Raw genomic sequence first — 23156 nt, 5'->3', positions numbered from 1 at the left:
ATCTGGGATATGTAGTTTAGCACATACATAGAAAGAACTGCCTTTGTGTTTACAGTTTGAATATAACGCTATAACCTCTATAGCGGTAATTTGAGTGTATTTTAAAAACATCTTTTATTAACTATTTTCAAGCTCTAGACATAAGAAATATGAGAATAATAACATGTCCTTCCGAGTAGCTCCTGTTAAAAAGCTCAAAGGTGGACTACCGAAAATGACCGCTAGATGGCGACCAAAGAAAGTCTGGCCTGACAGTGGAGTTCAGTTCTTTCTTTTTTGTTTTTCTTTCTTAAAGACATTTGGTTGGTTAATTGCGTGGTGAGAATAAATAGCTAGGGAGTAGGTGGAAGAGAGCCTGGAGAGGTGGAGGTATGGTCTGGAGAGAAGGGGAATGAAAGTCAGTAGAATCAAAGAATGCGTATTTGTGTAACAGTGAAACCAGGAGTACAGATACTGAAAAGTGGGTGGGTTTAAATAGTTTAAATACCTAGGTTCAGCCATCCAAAGCAGACAGTACAGGCTGAGTGGAGCGGGTGGAGATGATTATCAGGGGTGATTTGTGACAGATGGATAGCAACAGTGGTGAAAGTAATGGTTTATAAGATGGTACTGAGACCTGTATGGTTTGGAGACTGTGGCACTGACACACACACACACACACACACACACACACACACACACACACACACACACACACACACACACACACACACACACAAAGGAGGCTGAGCTGAAGGTAGCAAAATGTTGATGAAGATGAAGATGTTAAAATTTTCATTACGATTGACCAGAAATTAAAAATCAGAAACTAGAAGTTAGAAATGAGTAGATCATAGGGACAGCTCAAGTTGAGCAGTTTGAAGACAAAGTTAGAGAGGCAAGGCTGAGATGGTTTGGACATGTGCAGAGGAGGAGAAGTAGATATACTGGACAAAGGATGCTGAATATGGAGCTGCCAGGCAAGAGGAAAAGAAAAGAATCAGAGAGGAGGTTCTTGGATGTAGTGACAGAGGACATGCAGAGGGTTGTGTGACAGAAGTGATGCTAAGGATGGGATGAAATGGAGGCAGATGATCCGCTGTGGCAACCCCTAAAGAGAGTAGTTGAGAGAGAAAAGAAGACTGCTTTATATGGTTCAAAAATGCACCACTTACATCACCTGAAACAATCATTTTAATACTGTAAGTCTAGCATTTAGGGGTCTAACCTTTAGGGGGTTGCTGTAGCAAATGACTTTATAGTTTTATTTATTTATTTTTATTATTTATGAACTACTGTAAATAAATAGTACACTCTTAGAAGGGATGTGTTAAAATTGACACATCATGTGTTAAATTTTAACACATGTGCTGCATCAGATTAGGGACAACACATGATGTGTCAGTTTTAACACAATTAATGTGTCTGCTCCTTTAACACATCTTCTGTGTTAAAAAATGTAAACACAAAGATGTGTTATTTTGACACAAAGATGTGTTAAAATGTGTACATTTCAATTTTTTTTAAAAAAGGAGAAAAAAGATGGGTATATATTATACATTTATTGAATTCCATTTTTTATTTGGCATATTATAAATCATTACAAACTGAATGAACAACAGCTGTCAGAATCTTTTCAATTAAAATGTTTTAAATTCAATTTTAGCCAAAGCTATATCACAATTTTTACTTTACAAAATCAAACAAAATTCATATCTGACTAGCTTTCTATCTCTCTAGATCATTAAAATGTCAAAAAAATTTGAGGGCAATATATATGATTGCCCTTTTTTCAATTTTTTCAATATATATATAATGTTCTGATATAATCCAGACAATACATGAATTAAAATTTTTAAAGGTAACAATTGTCATCTTCAACAAATTGTCAACATTTAACAAATGTGCAGTTGCATGCAAACAGAAAAACATACATTTTGGCGAATATAGCATCCAGGTTATACAATTTTGTACCTTGGGTTTAAATACGAAAAACAAAAATTTCAGCCAATCAGTTCATATTGTCTGACCTTTCCACTGCATAGGCATAAAAATGGTCAGTCCTGATAAGCAGTGTATTTGACAAAGATGCCAAATGAGGTTTCTCACCTCTGTGAACAGAGACTCTCTACATTTTGGACAGGTGAACATTTTACTTGCATCCTTTAATCTGTGCAATCAGCTCCAGTACTTTGGTTTTCCTTTGGGTGGACAGCGGCAGGTCATAGACAAACTCAAAGAAGGTGAAGACGGAGCCAAGTGGTGCTGGATAGGACAAGTTACATACCCAGTACAGTTTGAAAAGCTTATCCACAGCACACGTCAGGCCATCATTCAGAGAAATGGTTACTCTGTCATTCTTAGCAACAATGATGTACTGCCTGGTTGCCCTCTTTAGATCACCGATGCATATCAGCTGGGGTTGGTGTGTTGTGGATGATGCTTCAGGATCACTGCAAAGCGATGCAATACTTGTTCCAGGCTTGGAGATGGGGAAGATAAAGATAGTATTCAGTGAGGTGTAGACAAATGCTTTCCTCAGGTAAATACCGTGAGAACTTTACTGAATACATACCAGTGCAAAAAAGGCTGCAACGACTGGCACCAACTGGTGGGAGTAGGTGTGTTAACACATGGCGGGGGGGTTCTTGTTTCCAGGGCAGCTACTGATTTGAGCTTCGGAATGATAGTGGCTTCTAGGGCTGCCACGATTTGTCGACTAGTCACGATTACGTCGACTATCAAAATCGTCGACGACTGATTTAATAGTCGACGTGTCGTTTGAAGCTTTGTAAGATCGCAAAAGACGCAGGAATAATAGCAGGATTTAAGAGTGTAATAACGGACTGAAACAGAAGATGGCAGCACAGCATGTACAAGGATGCCAGCTGCCGTTAAACCCCGAAGAAGAAGAAGAAGCAGCTGTGTCCCAGAATTCATAGCGCGGCCCAGCTTAGTTTCCAACAATGGCGGTAGCTAGTTAGTTTTAATATTACTCTTATTATTCTTTCTGGGTCACAAAATAAACGTTTAACATATTTTCAGGCGAGAATGTAGCTGTGTAAACCTCAAATATCTGCTCAGTTTATCAGGACACCACATATTTTCAAAAGCGCTCCGACGTTTTCGGAGACATCTGTTACCCACTAGCTCGATAGCTAGCCGGGGGCTAGGTCACTAGCGCCGTGAGAACACCGGACTCCCGGCAAATTGTTTTCAAACCCACCGCCGTCTTTCGCGACTCAGGTTAAATATATATGAGTCACTTAGATAAATTAAAAATGTTGTTGTATGGCTTTTTTTTTTTTTTTTTTAGTATTTTATTTGTTCCTGAGTAAATCGGTTTGGCTGAGATTAAAGTTATAGTTTTTACACAGCTGAATAAACGTCAAGCAGACAGCTGATCATCAGAAGTGTGAGATGCTGGAGAATATACTCCGGTGTCCTGTTATATTTTAGATAGCAAGGAGTTTATTAAACTTTACCGAAACAATCTGCAAATTTCATTAAAATTGAATAAACTATCATCTTGTCTTTATTTTTAGTTAGCACCTTAAAAGCTTAAAGCTGTAAGCTAATGATAGTTATATAAGAGCAGATGCTGCTGGTGCAATAAGCTGTAGTTTTACGTCCAGTGGATGATGATCTGATTAGTCGACTAATCGCATAAATAATCGGTGACTAGTCGACTATCAAAATAATCGTTTGTGGCAGCCCTACTGGCTTCCTATTTTCGCAAAAAGAGGTCCACCTTTCCTCCTGTAAGATTGCCAAACTCCAAGTCCAGCCTACGGAAATAAAAGAAGTGTTTACGTTTAAAATGAAGCATTAAATACATTAAATCAAAAGTACATTCTGTCCATTTGGTAGCTGAAAGGCTAAAATCAAACTTTATAGTATCACATTTCTATTACCCATTCCACATCAAGCTTACCTACACAGTGAAACAACAATTTACTTGGAGTGGTATTTGAATACAAGTCCATTATTCCTTCATTTTAGCTATGATTTGGGTCCCATCAGACCCTGAGAAAAAATTAGGACTTTTTAGCTGATGTTCAACTTTCTAGCAGACAATTTCTTATGTTGTCTGTCTGCGGTTTGTCCTGTAGAGCTTTTTTGTTGAAAATAGTGCTGCTGAAAGCAGTTTCATACAGATTTAGGTGATTTTTTGTAGGGTTTTCACTTCCACGAGCAGCACTTTCTGCATTGTCATTTGATGTCCCTACTATTAGATAGTCATTTGGTGGTACGACTAAGATTTTGGACCATGTGAAAAGTGATGCTCATTGTAATCAGTGCGCAGGGAGTAATGATCAAACTCTGAAGTTATAAAACTTTCAAAATATTCACTAGGAGCTCATAAACATACCTCCAAATGTATCGACTCCTGTTACATACTTTGTATGCAAAACACAACTGAGTGGAGAAGGAGTACATAAACCATTACCAGAGAACCAAGCAACTTGCCAGACTTGGCATGTCCAAAAACCGTGGGTACTCTCCGAATATTCCAGGCTCTGAGACTGGTGTATGTTTCCTCCATGCCTGACATGATAATTGGAAGGTTCTCAGCTGAGGGCCGCAATAACTTGGGTGACCCACTCATCTGTGCTGCTGGTATTCCCATCCTCTCGCCTGAGCTTCTTGTCTTCACCACAGTCATCTGTCACTTTTCGCTTCTTATAATGTCTCTGCCCCTGGTCGAGATTCCGTCTAAGGTTGCGCAGTTTAGTCTCTAGGAATCCACAATGAGAGACTGGATCATAATAATGCTCCTGAGGAAGAAAGGACAGAGGTATATGGGTAACAGCTGAGCAATTTTAACTGAGAAAAAAAGCTCTAATAAATAATTAGATAAAGGTTAAACGATACACAGTAAGTGGGAACAAGTGCAATTTACAGTATGTAGTGGAATTTACATTATTAAAATGCTAAATTTACTTACAAATCCTTCCCCCTGTCCTGCCACTTAAGGGTGGAAAATTGGTGAGGATGCTTTTTGCTACAGTTAGCTTCTCTGCACTAAGAGGGTAACTGGAAAACAAACTTTTTTACTTCTGTGCACTTCAACATTTTTAAAGGAAAACATTCATTGCAAAATTTTAACAAAGTACAGTAAAGTGCTATACTTACTAACCACACCTCTCCACCAAATCCCCAATGCAAGTCTTCACAAGGAGCCTCCTCGATGGCACCGACAGGTTTCATACTCCTTAAGAATCTGTGGGGCTTTCCTGAGTGACTTCAGGGGTTGACTTTGTTCTTCTGTGGTAATGGTAGACTGTGTAAAGGCAACACCAGACACTTTACCTCTCTGCAATAATCTTCAAAGTCATGACAGCAAATTTCCACAGAGCATAAAAGCACGAGTTTACTCAAAAAGCTGCAGCAGAAGAAGGCGGTTTCTTAACTACGTGATTATAACGCAATGACTAAAAGAAATTCTGAATAATAAATAAATTGATTTTATCTTCTAGTTGCTACTTGGTGAATAAATCTGATCCTGACTAATAGTGATGTCTGATGTCTGTGGCACTGCTGACAATAAGAATTTTTTTTTTTTACAAATTTCTTTCTCATCTATAAAAGTGGTTACAAGGACTTTGACAGATTCTAAGTTGTCATATGTGTGCTGAAAAAATGAAACACATGGCTAAATAAGTAAGATAATTTGCATGGTCAAGTTGCTGTTGTTTGGTTTTTTAAATAACACTGACTATTACTTCCTCAGAAGTTCTGCATAAAAAAGAAACTATATCAGAGCATGTTTCCAGCAATAAGCCTTAAAAAAGAATGTGCACATACTTTAGTTAATCATACTAGATGCAAAAACTGCTTTAACTGCTTGAAAAAATAATTATCTCTGTCAATATGAGGTATATTTCATGTTAAAGTTACTCAGTCTTTATTCCTATTCTCTGCTAGTAAACGAATGGTCGCGGTGATAACTACATTTGCTATATTCAGAGCTAACCACAATATTGTCATTTTACTCAACACTGCTACGGTTAGGTGCTGACTCTGGCGTTGCTCATAGACAACATAATGCCTGTCGGAGCCGCTAGCCAACTACCACACTGGTTCTAAGAGCAATTTCTGAATACTCTAATACATAAATAAAGTAAATAGATAAATACATGAATAAAGTAATACATAAAAATACTACCAAAACACATTAACTCTAATGGAGTATGGCACGAAATCCAAGAACTAATAATAAAATTAAGAGTAGGATATGTTAGCAAGACTGTTACATTAAGGTTAGTTAGGTATAGTTAAGCAGTAATTAACTTAAACTCTAAACTCCTACATAACTCCTATATTTTATATAAATTCACATTCTTCCAGAAACCCGGCATATTTTCAGTACATTAAGATAAACTGGTAAATGATACTTACTGTAAGGTCTGACAACATACTAGGCGACGTAACCTCCATCTTTGTCTCCTTTGTCTCAGTGGCGCGAAAGATAGCGCCCCCTTCCCGCCGCCGGTATGTCATGTTGCTGGGCAGAATTTGTTTCAATTTTAAGCATGTGTGTTCTTACTCATTTCATTTTCTACTTTTGCTTCAATTATATTCACATGTTATGGTCAAAATTAAGCCTGTTCTTTGTGGATACTTATGCTTATAGTATAGCCATGGCCATTAATTGGTATGCCATACATATTGAGAAATAAAAAATTAATCCTCTTTCAGAATTTTAGTACACCATACACACCTTGGTCCACATTACATTATAAAATGTTTTATTTGTTGAAAGTAATGAGGAAAGGATTAAGGAAAACAAACAATAACTAAACATTTTATTTATTCAGTTAATATAGTTATAATACATTGTTAATCTACAATTTATTTCACTAAACACAGGGCTAGCATCAAATTACTGAGCTGCTAATTTTAGGTCCTGCTGTTAGATTCTGAAAATAACACACAAAATGTGTTAAACTGTGCAACACATCAAGTGTGTTAAGCGTTTTACACATTTTTTCAATGTTTACACATTTTCTTACACATGTTATGTTAAAATTTACACAAAATGTGTTAATAGTGTAACAACACATTTTTTGTGTCATTTTTTAACACATCCTTTCTAAGAGTGTATCTTCTTGCTGTGAATTCATTAAGTATTATGGTTTCTGAAGGGGCCCTGGGCAAAGACATATTAAGCTATTATCTGGTGGCTGAATGCAAATCCGTTTCAACAAGTAGGGACTTACCACACCTCGTGACTAAGCTGTTGGCTTTGTTGTATAGATTTTTTTCTTGTTCTTTAGGCAAAAGGGTGTGTTCAGCTGAGGAAACGATGAAGCTGACATTAAGTCTAAAAGTAGAACAGGCTCTAATATGACAAAAACAAAACAAACAGACAAATAAAAACAATTTACAAAAGAGAAGTTTTCTTGGCAATGAAAGAAAGACAGTCATCAACATTGACCATGGAGAGGTCTCAGTATAAGATCTACTGAAGGTGTGTGAGCATGAGAATGTGCTATGGGGAAGCTAAAACCTAACTTGGTGTGCTTTTAAATTGTAGCGTTTTAATAACAGACAGTAAGAATAGTGAGTGATACTTTGGAGTTAGACTTATCCTGCAGTGTCCCTTACTCACCTGCAGGAGGCAGTAGTGCATCCTAAAGCATGTTGCGTGGTAGAAATATACCAGAATAAGAAGAGTGGCAGAAGGAACAGAAGAAGAAGATGGCATCCAACGACCAAGCTGAGGCAACAACACAGGTCTCTATATGCATTAAAAGCGGTTTCTTTTTAATGTCCATTTGCGGTAGTGAACTGTTTTAGATATTTCGGGGCCTTAGATGTCTTAACGTTGGCATCACGTGCCTGGAAATGCTCATCAAGTTAGAGATTAGCATGCCTGCTAGTTAGCATGCTAGCTAGGTTTCGAGGCAAAAGTTGTCACTGAGACATGAGTGTGTTTACAAGTGGGCAGGAAGGGGCGTCATTTAGAGTTGCCATATTGTGTCGAAAATAATATGGCATAGTTACTATATTTGCCATTGTCATCAAACGGTACAGCTGTACAATTGCATCTGAGCGTGTAGCCTCGTCTTACTGTGTGCAGATAACTGTAGGTGCAACTCAAAGGTCAGTGTAGGCAAATAAACCTGATGGTCTCTGTTGGGTTGCAGTCACAGTGTTATCTTTGAACTCACCAGCCCCCCAAAACAAATGTCATCGAACGTTTTTATTCATGTATGTCACCAGTGACACCTTTACTTTTTGCATATACGTTTATATATGCTGTAGAGAAATGCAAAATATTTTTATGTACATATGTGAGAGATGCTTAGTTACACCTTAAACACCTTAAATACATTTTTATTGTTTTTAAAATTCTCTAAACAGTAACTGTAGCTCAGGAGGTAGAGAGGGTCATCTACTAATTGTAGGCATACAGACTGTTGCTCAATTGTGCTTGCCCAAGTATCCTTAAGCAATTTCCTAACCCAAGTTGCTTTCTAATGTGTTCATCAGAATGTGTGTGAATGTTCCATAGAAAGTGCTAAGGCCTAGAAAAAAAAGTGTTTGTATGAATGGGCAAATGAAGTGCTTTGAGTGCTCACATAGAAAATGGTAAATGGCCTGTATTTGTATAGCGCTTTACTTAGTCCCTAAGGACCCCAAAGTGCTTTACACTACATTCAGTCATCCAGCCATTCACAAACACATTCACACACTGGTGATGGCAAGCTACAAAAGCACTAAATAAGAACCAGTCCATTTATGTCATTAATGTTTTCTTACCCAATCTTGTGGAAATGAAAAATAGCCTTTTTTAATTTATTTATTTTCCTGCCGATAGAACAAAATCTGTCCACATTCTACTACAAGCACTGCTCCATAAACATCACAGTGAAATGGATACCCTTCAGTTTCCACAATCAATTTATTTGTGTTGTGAATTTTCCCTTGTTCACAATTTCTACAGTTTCCCATCTGTTACTGTACATAGGGAAATGTTTATGGAGTACAGCATGAAGCTAAACTCTTCACCATGATGAGAACAGGTTAAAAAAACTTCTGAGGTATGACAGTAGTTAACTTTTGACAAAAGCTAACAAGAAGTTAGGTAGGTAGGTAGTTGCTTGCAGCTGTTTCTAGAACTCTTTCTTCTCTGTTTATTACATACCTGCAGAATCATACAGCAGCACAATTCATCCAAAAGCTTTTCAAATGCATGAGAGTTGCTCACATTTATGTACCTGACACCACAGAAGTAACTTCAGTCACAGTAAATTATCCCCAAAATTCAGGCAGTTTTGATCAGGATCTAGCAGCAGATAACACTGTGTTCTGTACTTCACACAGGCTCTGACAGGGTTCAGTCTCTAGCTAATGGGGATCCTAATAAACTGAGCAATTTTTAAGTGTAAGAGTTGCCTGATCAGTTTGCAGAAATGTGCCAAGCGTGAAAGAGTGCTCAAGCACTTTGTATAAATGTTGTTGATATGCCTGAATGAAGCCTTGAGGCCTAGTATTGTAAAAGTGTCCCATACCTGAATAACCGAATACTGTCACTTCAACAGATAAAGCCAGCAATGTTACATACCCTGTGCTTGTAAAGGGCAACCATAGTTACCAAGCTTCAAAGCGACATTACTTCTGTTTTCCACTAGATGGCACTCTAATACAAATGTTTGTTTATGTTCTCAGCCTGGCCTTCTGCCTGGAAAAGAGGGAGCACGTAGCCCCAGAGAAGAACTGGTAAGAATTTATTCCTTAATCTCAATTACATGAATTATTGGTAAGGAAACATTGACTGTAACCACAAAAACATTAAATGAAGCTAATGTAAGTGAGAGCTGGAAAGAAATAGCATCTTGGATCAAACGATGCAAATATTAAATTACATTTCCTGTAAAGAAAACAAAAAGCAATGAATAAGGTATCATAATGGCTGGAAATAATATTTCAGATATTCTCACATGGCACACGCTGTGATTCTTAATACTAGTGCTCAGAAGTGTGGATTTTTCAAAAACTCAAGTATTCGTGGGATTTTGAAAGAATGAAAATCTTCTAATTTCTTGGCTTGATCTGGTGATGCATAGTTGAGGAAGATTATGATGGTTTTTCTCTCCCCCCCCCACCTTAAGATCTGATAATTTAAAGACTTTTATTTGGCTGTATTACACATTCCCCAGGGAGATCCAGTATTAAAGGCTTCCAATTAGCAGACAGTCACTTTATACATCACAATGATGTCCCCAAGCTGTAATGAGAGTATACTTTATGTTCTTGGTCTTTAGAGAGGAAAATGGTCTATTTTAACAGCAGCAATGGGTTCCACAGTTTCTTTAATCATGCATAGCATAAAACTTTGACTGCACATCTTTGTTGTTCTTTGTTTATCCTTTTAGTCTGTGTCAGAAATGGGTCGAGAAAGTTGCTCATTTGGAGTTTCTTCACCATGTAGACTCCTATGCAAACACAAAGGGCACTTGAAGGTGTTGTTCCCTCAAAAGGGTGTTATAAGGTGGTGTTTAACAAGAATAAATGTCAGTTTTTCTCTTCAGTAATGTGCAGAGTGTTTATAAGGCATGCTTGGCCCAAGCGATGACTATAACCAGGAATGTTTGGTAATTGCTAAGTGGGATGGAATCCATCCCAGGTACACTCACTGTCCTTGTATAGGCACAGCATGCAGGTTATAGACGTGCTGTATTGTTCAGCCTACATGTCTCAATGTCATTCACCACCATTCACTCTTCATCTTCCCCCCATCATCCCTTCATGCCAAGGCTAATTTAATCCTGGGGTTATTGATTGTGGGAGCATTCTCCCAGGCTTTCTTTCAATTTACTTCAATTTCATCATCCCAGTGCGCTTCAAGACTGTCTCCTCAAAAAAGGGAAGAAATTCTTGTTATGAGGAATTTGAGACCAGTTGACAAGTCCCACCACCACCCTCACTTCCAACCCCTTTTCTCCTTTCTCTTTTTGATGAGCTGCTCTTTCCCAGTTAAGTGGATTATTACAGTAGGGATAATTCTTGTCACATGGCATTATTTGGATGAGGTGAATAATTGAAATTTGTGTCTGAAAGGATTTTATCTGGATGAGAGGAAAGGGAGTGCTGGCAGGGTTGGAAGGGCAGGAAAGAAGAAAAAGCAGTCTCTCTCTCTCTCACTCACACACACTCACACACACACACACACACACACATTTGCATAACATCTATGTGCACATGTGCATGTCAGACTGGGGACACCAGTCATGTTAACAGGTTCTGACTCACCTCGCCCAGATCAGCCGGCCCTGGCACACTGCACGGCATGGACCCTCCTCAGTGGCAGGAGGGTCCAGCTCAGGGGTCGGTGCCACAGCCTCTGCCACTATACCAGGCCAGACAGGGATATCTGGACCTGCAGGTTAGAGCGAGAAGAAGGGGTGGGAGAGCCCGCGTGAGTGTGTGTTTCATGGTTGACTGGTATACCAGTCGCTGCCAGCCGCTGCTATTGCCTCTGGCACTGCTGTTTGCTCACTCTTACCCCGACTACCTCCATCTCAAATCCCCACCCCCTCCCACTCATCCCTGCCATGACCATTACCCCAGCCAGTCTATTACTAGTCTTTCCCCAGTCTCTGTGCTCTCTCTCCCTGTAGTGACACCCTGCGCTTACCACACATGACGATGCTATTAATGAGCAAAGATTCCACTGACCAAATGAAAATACAGGAAGGAATTGGCAAATATATTGACTTAATATAGATATTTTGACAGGTTAACCAGATCTATTGGAATAAAATTAAAAGTCACTTCACCAAAATAAGCTGCATTATAGTTTTTATGCATTTATATTTTAAAATGTTTACATTTCTTTTCTCCTGTTAGAAACTATATGATATGAAAGAACAGTTAGGATGAATTTGGCTTTGTACTTGTGTACTTTAAAGGTACATTTCTTTTTTTAAGTTTTTAATTATTGTCCTGAATAATAAAGTTAAAGTTGTATATTTCTTATTAGAACTCCTGCTCCTTAATTTCCTTTGAGCCGATTAACTCGGAACTCTTTGGAAATACTCTCACTACCTCGGATCACAAACTAAAGGGTCATGTGTCATCGCTAAATGCAATTCTTACAGATTTAGGTTACCGTTTACCCCGTTCTTTACTCTTTGCACTGAAAAAAAAATCCAACCTCAGTTTAAGAAGTGCATATTTGTTTGTGGGTATGAAAGCGTGTGGTTTTTTGTTTGCAGTAGGTGCTTCTGTACCCTTTGCACATGTAGACACAGATAGTGTGAACTGGGCGTGTTTTATGTGTTTAGGTTTGGGGATTTTAGTACAGCAGAGGGAGGGGGAAAAGAACAGTAAGAAGAACATCCCCGGTCTCACAGCAACTTCAAAAGCTCTCCTTCCCCAGGATATTAAGCGACTGTGATGAAAAATTTAGCAAGCGTTAAATAAGCCGCTTTGAAGTGATCTGTTTTGGCTCAGCAGTCTCCAAATTTCCGTAGCCCCTCTGCAATAGCCATCTCGCTACAGAGAGGGAATAAAAGGAACAGTGTGTTAAGTGCAGAAGTTGTGGGGGACCTGGCTGGCTGGCAGAGGACCTGCCAACAGTAATTGGTGTGGCCAAAGACATGAAGGAACCACTGCTGTCGCTGTCCCCTTTTGTTGTTCTCTGGATCGTTCTCTCCTCATTTCACCTCTCCCTTCCCTGATGGGTCTTTTGCTGAGTCCCGTGAGTTGCAGGCAGACAGATGTTGCTCATATGTTTGAGGGTTTTTTTTCCTCGCATGTGCGTGGGTGTAGCACAAATGTAACACAGTGGTGATACCAGGAAGTCAGAGGTTACTCTCGGGTCTTGACTCAGTTATTTTTTGCCCTCAATGACTTTTCCCATGGAACATGTGTTTAAAGGAGATGTCTCCTTTTAATATCAGTTTACCCTAAATATGCATGTATGTGAGTGAGTGTAGAAATCTTTTGAAGATTTCTACAAATTAACCTAAAACTGTACATACAGTAGATTTTTTTTTTTTTTTTTTACACTTCAGCCACCATAAAGCAAAGAATAACAAGAAGAGAATCTCTAATTTGACAATCATATTTCAATTCATTTCACATCCATCACTCTTAAAGCTATTATTTAAATTTTTTTTCCATAACTCCAGGTTTCAACATGCTCCAAATTAATTATTGGGGCAGAATAAGAAATGGGAGCCAGTAATGAGCCTGCTATAGTAACTCCATTCTGTCAAGGAACTAGGCTACCATTTAGTTAGTCAAGGGATCCTTCTTTGAGATTTTCCTTTTTTCCTCTTTGCTCATTACTTTAATTGTAATTGTAATCCTTTATTGGAGCTGTCTGCAGTAAAGGAGAGTTATGGTCCGAGTGGGGGCGCGAGCCATAGAGATATTTCATGATTATTGGGGAAGACGGTCACTAGGTGGCAGCCACTAGTTCGGCCTTGGTGTAATTACTGAGTGGGAAGTGATGGCAAGATATTCTGTGGGTGTGTGTGCGTGGATTTGTGTGGATTTGTGCGCCAAAGGTGGGGGAAAAGAGATTTCTTAAAAAAGTAGTGCACTCCTTGAAAGAGAAAGGTCCGATCAACCCGATCAACTGCTATCTCATAGTCAATAGTCTCTGTATCCTGTCATGCTTACTGTAAACATGCGACACACTCTGCAAAAAGCACAGATCAAAGAGGTGTCGAAAGCGCCCGCCTTCGTGTTTTTGTGGTGATTCTAAATAAGTTCGTTTAAGATGTAATCTGCAAGCTGTATTCACACTGCAAGGTAGTGCAAGGTGATGTAATATAATGCGTAGTGGGGGTGGGGATTAAGTGGTACGGCACTGTGTCTGTGTCTGTCTCTGTGCCCGCACTTTTACAAAAGGAACATCTGCACGGCACAGTCGAGTTTAGTGGTCGCGGGGAAGTTTTCCCTTTGAAAAGCATCAAGGCTCAATTCTCTGTTTCACAGCGCTCATTGTGCATCATGCGCTGTTTGTTTCAGTGGTTAATGACACAGGAAGGGCCCTCCATTTTATTGTTGCTGTGTTGCACTTTTTCCCCCTCCTCGCCCAACCCGGCAGCCAGCCTCCTTAGAGGACTCTGTATGAATTCTCACTGTCATGTCCAAGGACGAGTGGCGCAGGGTCAGCTAATTGCTTTTATGATTATGATTTCACGTCAGATTTATCGTGCATGCTCGGAGCACATCTTCCAGGTCCTGCCGACGTTGCTGGCTTGGATGGGGGGGAAATGAGTTTACAGCTTCTGGCTGTGACTTCTTGTTTAAGTGCAGGTCACACTTTTTGACTCATTAGAGTTGAACGCAGGGGGTGAATCACGGTGGCTTTTCCTGTAAAAGCCTCTGTTTTCTATGTCAGTAAATGTACTTGTTTTTCTCATATCTGGCCACAAAAGAGCATTTTCTTACTTGGCCTTCAACATGTGCTGAAGTTTGGAGGTCATGAGCGAGGAATGACACAGACAAAGATTTTGGTTTTTCTGTTGTTTGAACTTTTTATGAGCCATAAATCCCTCATCTTCGTTTCTGTTCGCAAATGAAATCATTACGCTTATTCCCCTGCAGAATGCCAGAATTATCAGTTGACTCCTTTTTGATGTTGGTGATGGTTCCACCCACCTCTTTGAAAGGGATGAGCACAGATGAGTCCAACCCATTTTATAAATTATTTTTATTTTGTGGCTTCTGCCTTGTGTGCTGAGCCGGACTAGATCCCAATTGCCAGCCCCAGACAATAGCGTTTTCAGTCTTTTGACGAAAGCGACGCAAGGCCTTCAATTCACTCTAAAGTTCCCAGTAAATGAAGAAGCAGCTGTTGCCACTGTATGTCAAAAATAAGCACCTTTTTTTTTGTAGATGGAGTTTAATGTCATAACCGTGGCTCTTGATTTGTTGCTGTAATTTGACCTCGCTCTGACCTTCCTGGCTGGGCCGCAGTGTGACTAGTGACAGATGCAGCCTGGGAATATGGTTTGGATAGTTTTCCAATGTGCAGAGAAATGTTGAAGTTAGTTTTACGCAAAGTTCATTTTGGAGACATATGTAAAGTCTGTGATTAAGCTGAATTCAATAAACTTTAATGAATACTTAGAACTTTATTTGTAGGGTTTTTTGTCTCTGCGAGTATATTAATGTAAACAGCATGATAACAGAGCTGTAATTTCCTATTCTCCCACAATTTAGTGAACTGTCACAATATGTTTACTTAAGAAATGACAGAAATACGACACCAGTTTAATTACAGCGTAGTCATTTTGCCTCAATATACTTGGGAAAGTGGTCTTATTGAGCTGAGCTTCCTTTATACTCTCTATTCTGCTTTGTAATTACTTCGGCTTGATTTATCATCTTTTCTTTGTGTTTATGGTTGTAAACTGCTCGAGTGAGTAACTTGGTCTGAGAGTGGCTTGTCTCCTTGCAGCGAGGCTGGAAATCTCCTGATGAATCTGAGATGTCTCTGCTGTCAAGACTGCTCACATCGCTCTCAGCCTCCAATGTCACTTTCAAGGCATAATTACACAAGTTGTGTTGATTAGTATGAGAAGCAATTACAGTGGCTTTCCGCTGCAAATGGAGAATGTGATGGCTCTTGATTGACACGAAGCATCCTGGCTTTAATAAGTAAATGACTATGGTAATTCAGGTACTGAGACCCTTTGATTTGTCAGCATCTTTCTCATTTTTGTGATGTCCTCGGATTTTAATGAACATGAATTTGATTGAATCCTCCTTCATTTCCCATGTCCCTGCACCTGTCTGTCTCTCCTATCAGTCCACTAAATGCTCTCAGATGGGAGTCGTATGCTTTCGGAGCCATCCTAAACAGTCCTGCTGCCGATGCTGAATTATCTTTCTTAATAAATTCAGAGCGTTTAAAAAAAAAGAAATGGATATCCTGCAATTTTGGCACACTATTAAAAATGCCTTTTAGCATATCGTGCTTTCACAAGTGTAGAAATCAGAGGAAAAATTATTTGTAATTGACACTTTGGGGAACATTTTTTTTTCTCTTTTTATCTTGCTTCCCAGTAAGTTATTAGCTGTTAATTTGTCGGCAAGCTCCCCTACAGCGCTAGATATTTGTTCAAATGCTGGGATCCCCTCAGTGCATTTGTAACTACACTTCTGAAAATGCTGCCCTGTCTAATTATGTAATATAATACTGCCTTTTAGGCAAGTTTCTTTTAATTGAATAATATTAGTGCTAACTAAGGATAAGCTATTGGAACGGCAATATTTAAAAGAGCTGTTTCTACCCTGTATGAAATGCACAGTAGTGCAGTGTAGTACCACGGCAATACAGCAGTCTGTGTGTTTTAGGTATTTGAATAAGAGCCAAACATTTATGCTAAAATTTCATTGGCCTAACCCTCAGTCTCATATTTCTTTCTTTGTAAACCACGGTTGGCCTAATCAAGTAATTCCCTGTTTGTCTTAGTAACCCCCTATAGAGTCATACATGCATACATATAATAAAATAATTTGCTCTTGCACTCCCTATCCCAGCTGTAATTTATATGGATTGAATGAGTGCTGCATTGTGGAAAAGCACGAGTGGACCAAATGCTCGTTTGTCACCTCTAATAAATGTTAGAATGTAAATTATGAACTTATGCTTCAGATGTAAATGCACTTTATTCCAGTCCTTAATGTAAACAGACCACTCCAATACATTAAGGGGTATGGGGGAGGGCAGAGGGATATTAGATTTGGAGTTTTTGACTGTTTTCACAATCAATAATAAGCACAAAAGAGGCTCGATGGGGAACATTATAACATATCTGAAGTCGCCTTCATAAATTATTGCATGAAAGCAGGCTTGTACACCAAAAATGTAAATACATTAATGTTATTAATAATGTAGTGACTAATAGTTCTATCAAGACTGTAATAGCAGTTTAATGGAATATGACAGCAAGAATGTATTACACTTCTTACATTTAGATGGGACCTCACATGACATTTATCAGAGATTTCTGTAACAATTTTTTTGATTATTTTGTTAAGTTAATTGCTTCTTTTTTCCCCCCCCGAACGTCTTCTCTGGGAGAGGGGGCAAAAAAACTGGTAATGGATATTAATTAATATGTGTCAGTTTTCAGGGTTTGATTAAAAATAATGAAAGCAAAATGCTAATGGGATTTCAGAGTTTCTCTGTGTGTGGCGCCCTGAGATTGTGGCTTTATCTGAGAAATCTGGAAAAAAAAAGATAGTATGCTACTCTGTAGGCTAAAATGAAAGTGACAGAATATAGAAACTAAGATAAAATGGAGCACTTGAACGAAAATATTACGCTCCAATTAGACTTTAGAGGTGTGGCTAAGAAGTGTAATGCCAGTAAAAACTGTAATGTTTCTGGTTGGAAAATGAAACTGGATCCTTGCACCTGCAGTTAAAGAGATTAAACAGATTTTTTTTCTTTTAATAAAAGGGCCAAGTGAATAAATCTGACAAGTTGCTGTGTGTTGGTAAGTTGTTTTTTTTTTTCTAAAACATTTTCTTGCCTCAAAGTCACCAAATGTGATTTTATTATTTTCTTAATTTCTAGAATAGTCAAGGAGCTTGTGTGTGTTTTCATGTTATTTTATTTTAGGCCTCCCTTGTTAACCTTTAAAATTAAGCACTTCATCAGGCACTGGTAATAGGTAGACTCCTTCGCCTTCATCCAGAGTCTTCTTGTTTCTGTCTGTATTTAAAGGTAGAGAGCAACTGGAAACCAGGAGTCAAACAGACATTGACACAGTAGTTAAAAAATAAATAAATAAAATAAATAAATAAATAGCCAATGGCACAACTGACAATTACCCAACACCTAGAGTGGCTCCCCTCCCCAGCATGTGCTTCAAGACTGTCAACTTCTTGTTAATGCAGTGATTAACAGGAAGATCGCATTTGTTTTCCTGTGCAGCTCTCCTGGCAGCAGCACTTTGCTTTCTCTTTGATTAAAATAGTAGATGGATGGATGCATTGTAGCTCTGTCATGAATTTCGAAAGAAAGGGTGACAAGGAGACGTTAGAAATGGAATAAATAGAGGCGAGGCTGAGGCCTTTCCGTCCTTTCCAGATTGTGTTTACTGTGGACTGTGGGATTTTAAGCGAGGTATTGGCGGCATGCAATCCTGTGGAAAGAGTCAGCCAACTCTGACAGTCGCCCAGCGGCCTTCGGTTGTCTCCAAATTTCACTCACTCACAGATTTTTTTTATTTATTTATTTTTTCCGCCTGTCTCTCCTTGTAGATTTTCTCCATTCTTTTAATGGCACTGCTACCTGTCTGTTCCCCCTCACATCTGTACGTGCTGCGTCATGGTTCCAAAAGTGTGTGGAAAGTGGTTTTGGGTATCATGGGGATGAGAAAAGGGGAAGTGAAGGGGCTTCGTCAAACAGCCTGTACTTTTAAAATACTGAGAGTGGCATTGTCGTGCGTTTTCTGTGTCAAGGTCGACAGAAAATGTCAGAACAGGTGTGCGTCTGCTGCTGAGCTGCTTGCCAACTCAGCCCCTTTTGCTGTAACACGCCACCTCGTGTGACATTATAGTGGTTCACTGTGGGTTGTCTCCTCTCTCTCTTTCTTTTGGAGGCGCATGGTAAAACATGTATTTTCTCCTGTCACCGCGTGACTCGATGTTCAGCTAAGATGGGTGTCGACGCCTAAACTTTGACCACTGCCTCTGATTGTCACGTAGTCATAAAGTGTTAAGATGTTGATTTGAGATCAAAAGGAGGAACATAAATCGTATAAATTTATGTGCTGTATGAGAGTCTCTTAAGTTTAGATCACCAGGCAGCCGTGTTGCAAAACCTGAAAATTCTGTGTGCACTTCTCAAAAGAGAAGGATAACGTTTAGGCGGGGCATGTATAAACCAGATGTTGCACATTTTATCGCTTTATCACGGTGACTTTTTATAACTCGCTCATCGTCTATCGTTATCTGGTTTACAAAGGTTAAACTAAATTGCTTTTTTTTTTATGAGCTGTCTTTTTTTCCCCTCAGAGTTAAAAAAGAAATACAAGTGGTACTTCTTCTTCTTCTCTTCTCTGGCCCTGGTGATTGCTGCTTTTTGTTTGTTTGTTTGTTTGTTTTGTTCTGTTTTTTGCTGTCAGCACCCCACTCTTTATGGTTTTCCTACTCTCGAGGTTAGACTCTTAGCGGTGGTTGGATGCCTCTGGAAAAAAAGAGAATTAGCCAACACATTTCTTTGTCACTTAGTGTGATCAGGAGCAGACTCTTGCCGCTGCTCTCTTTCTCCAAAACCAAACGAAGGCCTGCTGGCTTAAGTTTCCTCCCTGGTTCGATGTTTATTTCAGCCTGACTTGTCTGCTACGGTAGATGTGTGGCCCATTGTCTTGGCAAGTGTGTCTAAATGTTTCTGACAGGTCTCAGTGAAAGACAGGCCGCAAGGGTAAACTGCCAACCCCACCCCTCGTATGCCACTTCTGCCAGCCCTGGCCAGTAGATGGCGATGTTCATCTTTCCTGGCTCTGTGCCTTCCTTGGCGCGTCTCCCTTTACACCATCCTTCCCCTCTCCTCTCTGTGGAACTCACTGAGGAAAGAGGGGTCTAACCCTGTATGCAGGGTCATGCCACCAATTCCTGGTCCCCTTTGAAGACCATGAAATTGCTGATCCAAGACACATGATTAGTGCATTCAGCCTATTGACTGGAAAAGGGTTGACACACAATTACAATGTCACTGGAATGTCACAATCTGTCTAGTTGTCTTTCTGAGCATAGGCTCATCCAGTGGCACAGTGTACCCAAGAAGGAATAATTTGATCAATAAAAGGATACCTCTCTCTCTCTGTTGTCACTGGTCTCTCTATTTTAGTTTTATTAGTCAATTTGGCAGGCGAGCAGGACTGCACACAAAACTGATGCCAACTCGCTGCATCTTCGCCGCAGCTCTCGGCTTTATTTGCCTATTGTAGTGCTTCAGTTGTATGCATTGCAGGATGCGTGTGTATGAGTTTGTGTCCATGGGTGGGTGCTTCCTCAGTGAGCAGAGCAGTTTTGGATGAACAGAGGAGGATAGGCTTGTCACTGTAAGTTGCTTGTGACGGAAGCAGCTCTTCTCCTGACACCACAACACAACTTCTGTGGTGTGTCGCTTGGACACAAGCTTCACGTTGTTTGCTGCTGGTGCCGCTTGCATTTTGCCTCAATCAACTAATTGAATGTGAAAGGCCGGCAGGCCCTGATGATGTGAAGGACAACACACAGAGCAGTGGCAGGTTTAAGAAAAGACCCTGTGCTTCTTTATGTTACCGTAGCAAATTGCGTCTCTCATTTCTCTTTACCGAAGAACTGAACTTATATATATGCCATATAAATATGGCATAATATAAATGTTTAGCCATTTTGTGTTAACCTCAGTGTAGATTTTGTTATGAAATTTGCTATTTTAAAACGTTCCATAAAAACACTACAGAGTGTTTGTGTTTTTATAACAGCCAAACCACTTTCTATTGCTTCCCATTCATCTAAGTTTTCATTGTAAACTCTACTGTTTATTGTTGTTAAACCATACATGAAACTCTTGCTGCTTTTGTTTATTTTGTTTGTTTATCTTTTTGATTTTTCAAAAACATTTTAATGATACATTTTAAATCGGCAAGAAATGATCAGAAAGTTTCTGACAGTTTAGTGTCTTTTATTCTATTTCAAACGTTTTTCTCGTATATTTGACCGGAGTCATTTCTAAACAGAACATTTTTCATACTCGACGCATTTACAGACCACATTATGACCACATTTTCTTTTTGCTACGCTGTGCGTAGATAAAGTTGCGTTGTGAGCATTTTCATGTTTTGAAAACGGTCACTGAAAAGCACACTGAGCTGCTTGTCACACAATGTCATCACTGACTGCGTAAGAAAGAAAAAAGAAAAAGCTTCGAATTACAGGAAAGAGCCACTGCATTAAAGAACAAAGGAGATCGATGGCAGTACATTAAATTTTATGCGAATGAAAAAAAAAAATCAACTAATTAAAATTGATTACTCCTGCTTTGTAAATGTGTTTCTGAATTAAATTATTGTATGAAAACATTTTGACCAATCGAGGAGCTGAGGAAGTATCCATTACTGGATTGCAGCTGAGAAGGGGCTGGAATGTTTTGTGGTAGCTAAGTAGTTTGTTGTGCTTCGCTGCGACTCGCTTCTTGCACCCCCACTGCTAAAGTGCCATGGGTTAATCTCTGATGACCCTCATCTCTGAGAGCAGCTTCAAACTCATGGTTTGGGCCTTTTACCTGAATTAAAAGGAATGTATAGGGCTAGGCAGTATTTTTGCCCAAAGTAAGTGAAAGTGAGGTGTCACTCACAGAGTCGCACGTCTTTAGTCATCAGGGCTCTCGGGGCTCTCGGAGCCCCACTGGGGATGTCCTTATCTAAACAGTCATCTGTCTCACTAGTTTAGCAAAGGCAACCCCAGGCAGCACGACTGACAGTTGCACATTAAGAAATGTCAGATTCGGCTTTATAGCGTATCTGTCAGGCTAGTTTTGAATTGGCCGAGTGCCACCTGTTTGTCTTCATGTTTAGATCTCGCAAGAATAAACAAAGCGCATGACTTTGTTGTTGCTTCATGTTCCGTTAAAACACGTGGCAGCTTCAGCTACTTTCTTATTCTGCTCGTTCTGCAGAATGAGGATATTTTTTTTACCCTGTACAACCGGCTCTTGAAAGAAGTTCAATTATTTTGCAAGTCAGTAAAAAAAGAAGCCAATAAAACATTTTTTCTCTCTTTTTTTGGGGGGGGGGGGGGGGGACGACAATTCTGAACTTAAAGTTTAAAGGAAGCGAAACATTTCCAGCAAATTAAACACAGTTTTGAAAGTTTTACACTTTTCTAAAAATTGCTTGTATTTCGAAAATAACAATGCAGCTTCCTCCCCCCCCCCCCCCCCCCCCCCTTTCTTTCTCTTTGACAAGCGTAGCGTTATTCACAATATCATATTAAGTGCGTTTTTACCTTTTTGTCAGTGGCCTTGTCGAATACAGTCTACTACGGCCCTCGGTTTTTCTCACCACTAAACCACTCAACTTTTCCATGTTTGTGATGTCAGAACTTTGATAGGGAAATGCTGCTGAATGGAAAGTTTGTTCTCTATATGCAGTGGTCTTGAAAAAAAAAAAAAAAAAAAAAAGCTCAATTTCCGTCCACCAACCCCCCCTTTTACAAAAATTGCATAATATGCTTTTGATGTCATGATCGTAGCCTTGCCCATGGCTCTGACACTGATACAGCGCATGTTATTTTTAAACCTTTGCATCGCAAATGTCAATGAAGTTTTCCATGACCCTTTTTCATCTGCTGAAATGTTGACTCTGACCTTTAAATTTCAAAAGTTAGGATAATTCAATAAAGATTGACCACATTTCAGAGTGTAACACACAAAACGCCAACCCGGCAACGTGTGAACAGATGCAAAGTAGTTTAGAAATGCCCACGTTTAACCAGTAACCCTTTATCAGATTTTGCTTATGCTGAAGACAAGTTTCGGTAATTGCTTCTCATTTCATTTTGTAACGTTCTAACTTCTTTGAAAAAGCACTGCACATGAAGGGACAAGCAACAATGAGTGAGAAATGAAGGGTTCTTTTTGTACAGTCATTGTTAGAAAGATTCGTCTCCAGCAGGGCCCTTGAAGCTCCTGGAGTGTCTGAACAACTGTGGATGTTAGCTAAATGGCCAGCTCTGCACCTCACTTCCTGATGTCTCTCAGGGTCAGTAATTCCCTATAGCTGTTCCCAAGTGGCCTTGCTTTCTCCACTAAAGGTCACATTAAGGCAAGAAGGTTGTCACAATTAGAAGGGCATTTAAAGCTGCTCTTTTAAAAAGATTAAAAAGCACTGTTGGCCACATCAAGCAGTCAGGCAACTAAAGGAAATACAATAATTGCATTAAAAGTTAATTCCTTTCTGGCAGGGCTCTAATATCAGAAAGGTATTGGGTTAAGTCATTTAAGACAGCTGCCCCTGATAGCAGATCATCCATGAAAGCACCAAATTAATATAGAGCTTCATTTTTCGCCGTCTCTCACTTTCTCCTGCTTTTGGTCCTCCAAACGTGTGTTTGGGGGGGAAATTTGAGACTAGCTTAACACAATTTTTGTTCATGTCTATCAGTCTGTTATTATATCAGGGGCACTTCTCCACAAATGTACA

General features: G+C 39.5%; 1 protein-coding gene and 1 pseudogene across 1 annotated transcript in view; one reads left to right on the top strand and one right to left on the bottom strand.

Annotated features, from left to right (window-relative positions):
* Positions 1–3695: 3695 nt before the first annotated feature.
* Positions 3696–6483, bottom strand: LOC146644760 (uncharacterized; annotated as a pseudogene).
* Positions 6484–7615: 1132 nt separating this feature from the next.
* The window catches only part of pex14 (peroxisomal biogenesis factor 14), a 45318-nt gene continuing 29777 nt past the window's right edge, over positions 7616–23156 (top strand). The window contains exons 1-2 of the mRNA XM_085393302.1: positions 7616–7719; positions 9658–9708. Coding sequence (XP_085249428.1) covers positions 7684–7719; positions 9658–9708 — 87 coding nt within the window. The 5' untranslated portion in view covers positions 7616–7683. The remainder of the gene's footprint in view (positions 7720–9657; positions 9709–23156) is intronic.

This window comes from Rhamphochromis longiceps, linkage group LG20, assembly GCF_057381845.1.
Source record: "Rhamphochromis longiceps isolate RC_006_pf linkage group LG20, R_longiceps_female_GT1.1, whole genome shotgun sequence".
Lineage (NCBI taxonomy): Eukaryota > Metazoa > Chordata > Actinopteri > Cichliformes > Cichlidae > Rhamphochromis > Rhamphochromis longiceps.
Note: the sequence above shows the minus strand (reverse complement) of the source record. Positions and strands in the feature narration are given on the sequence as shown.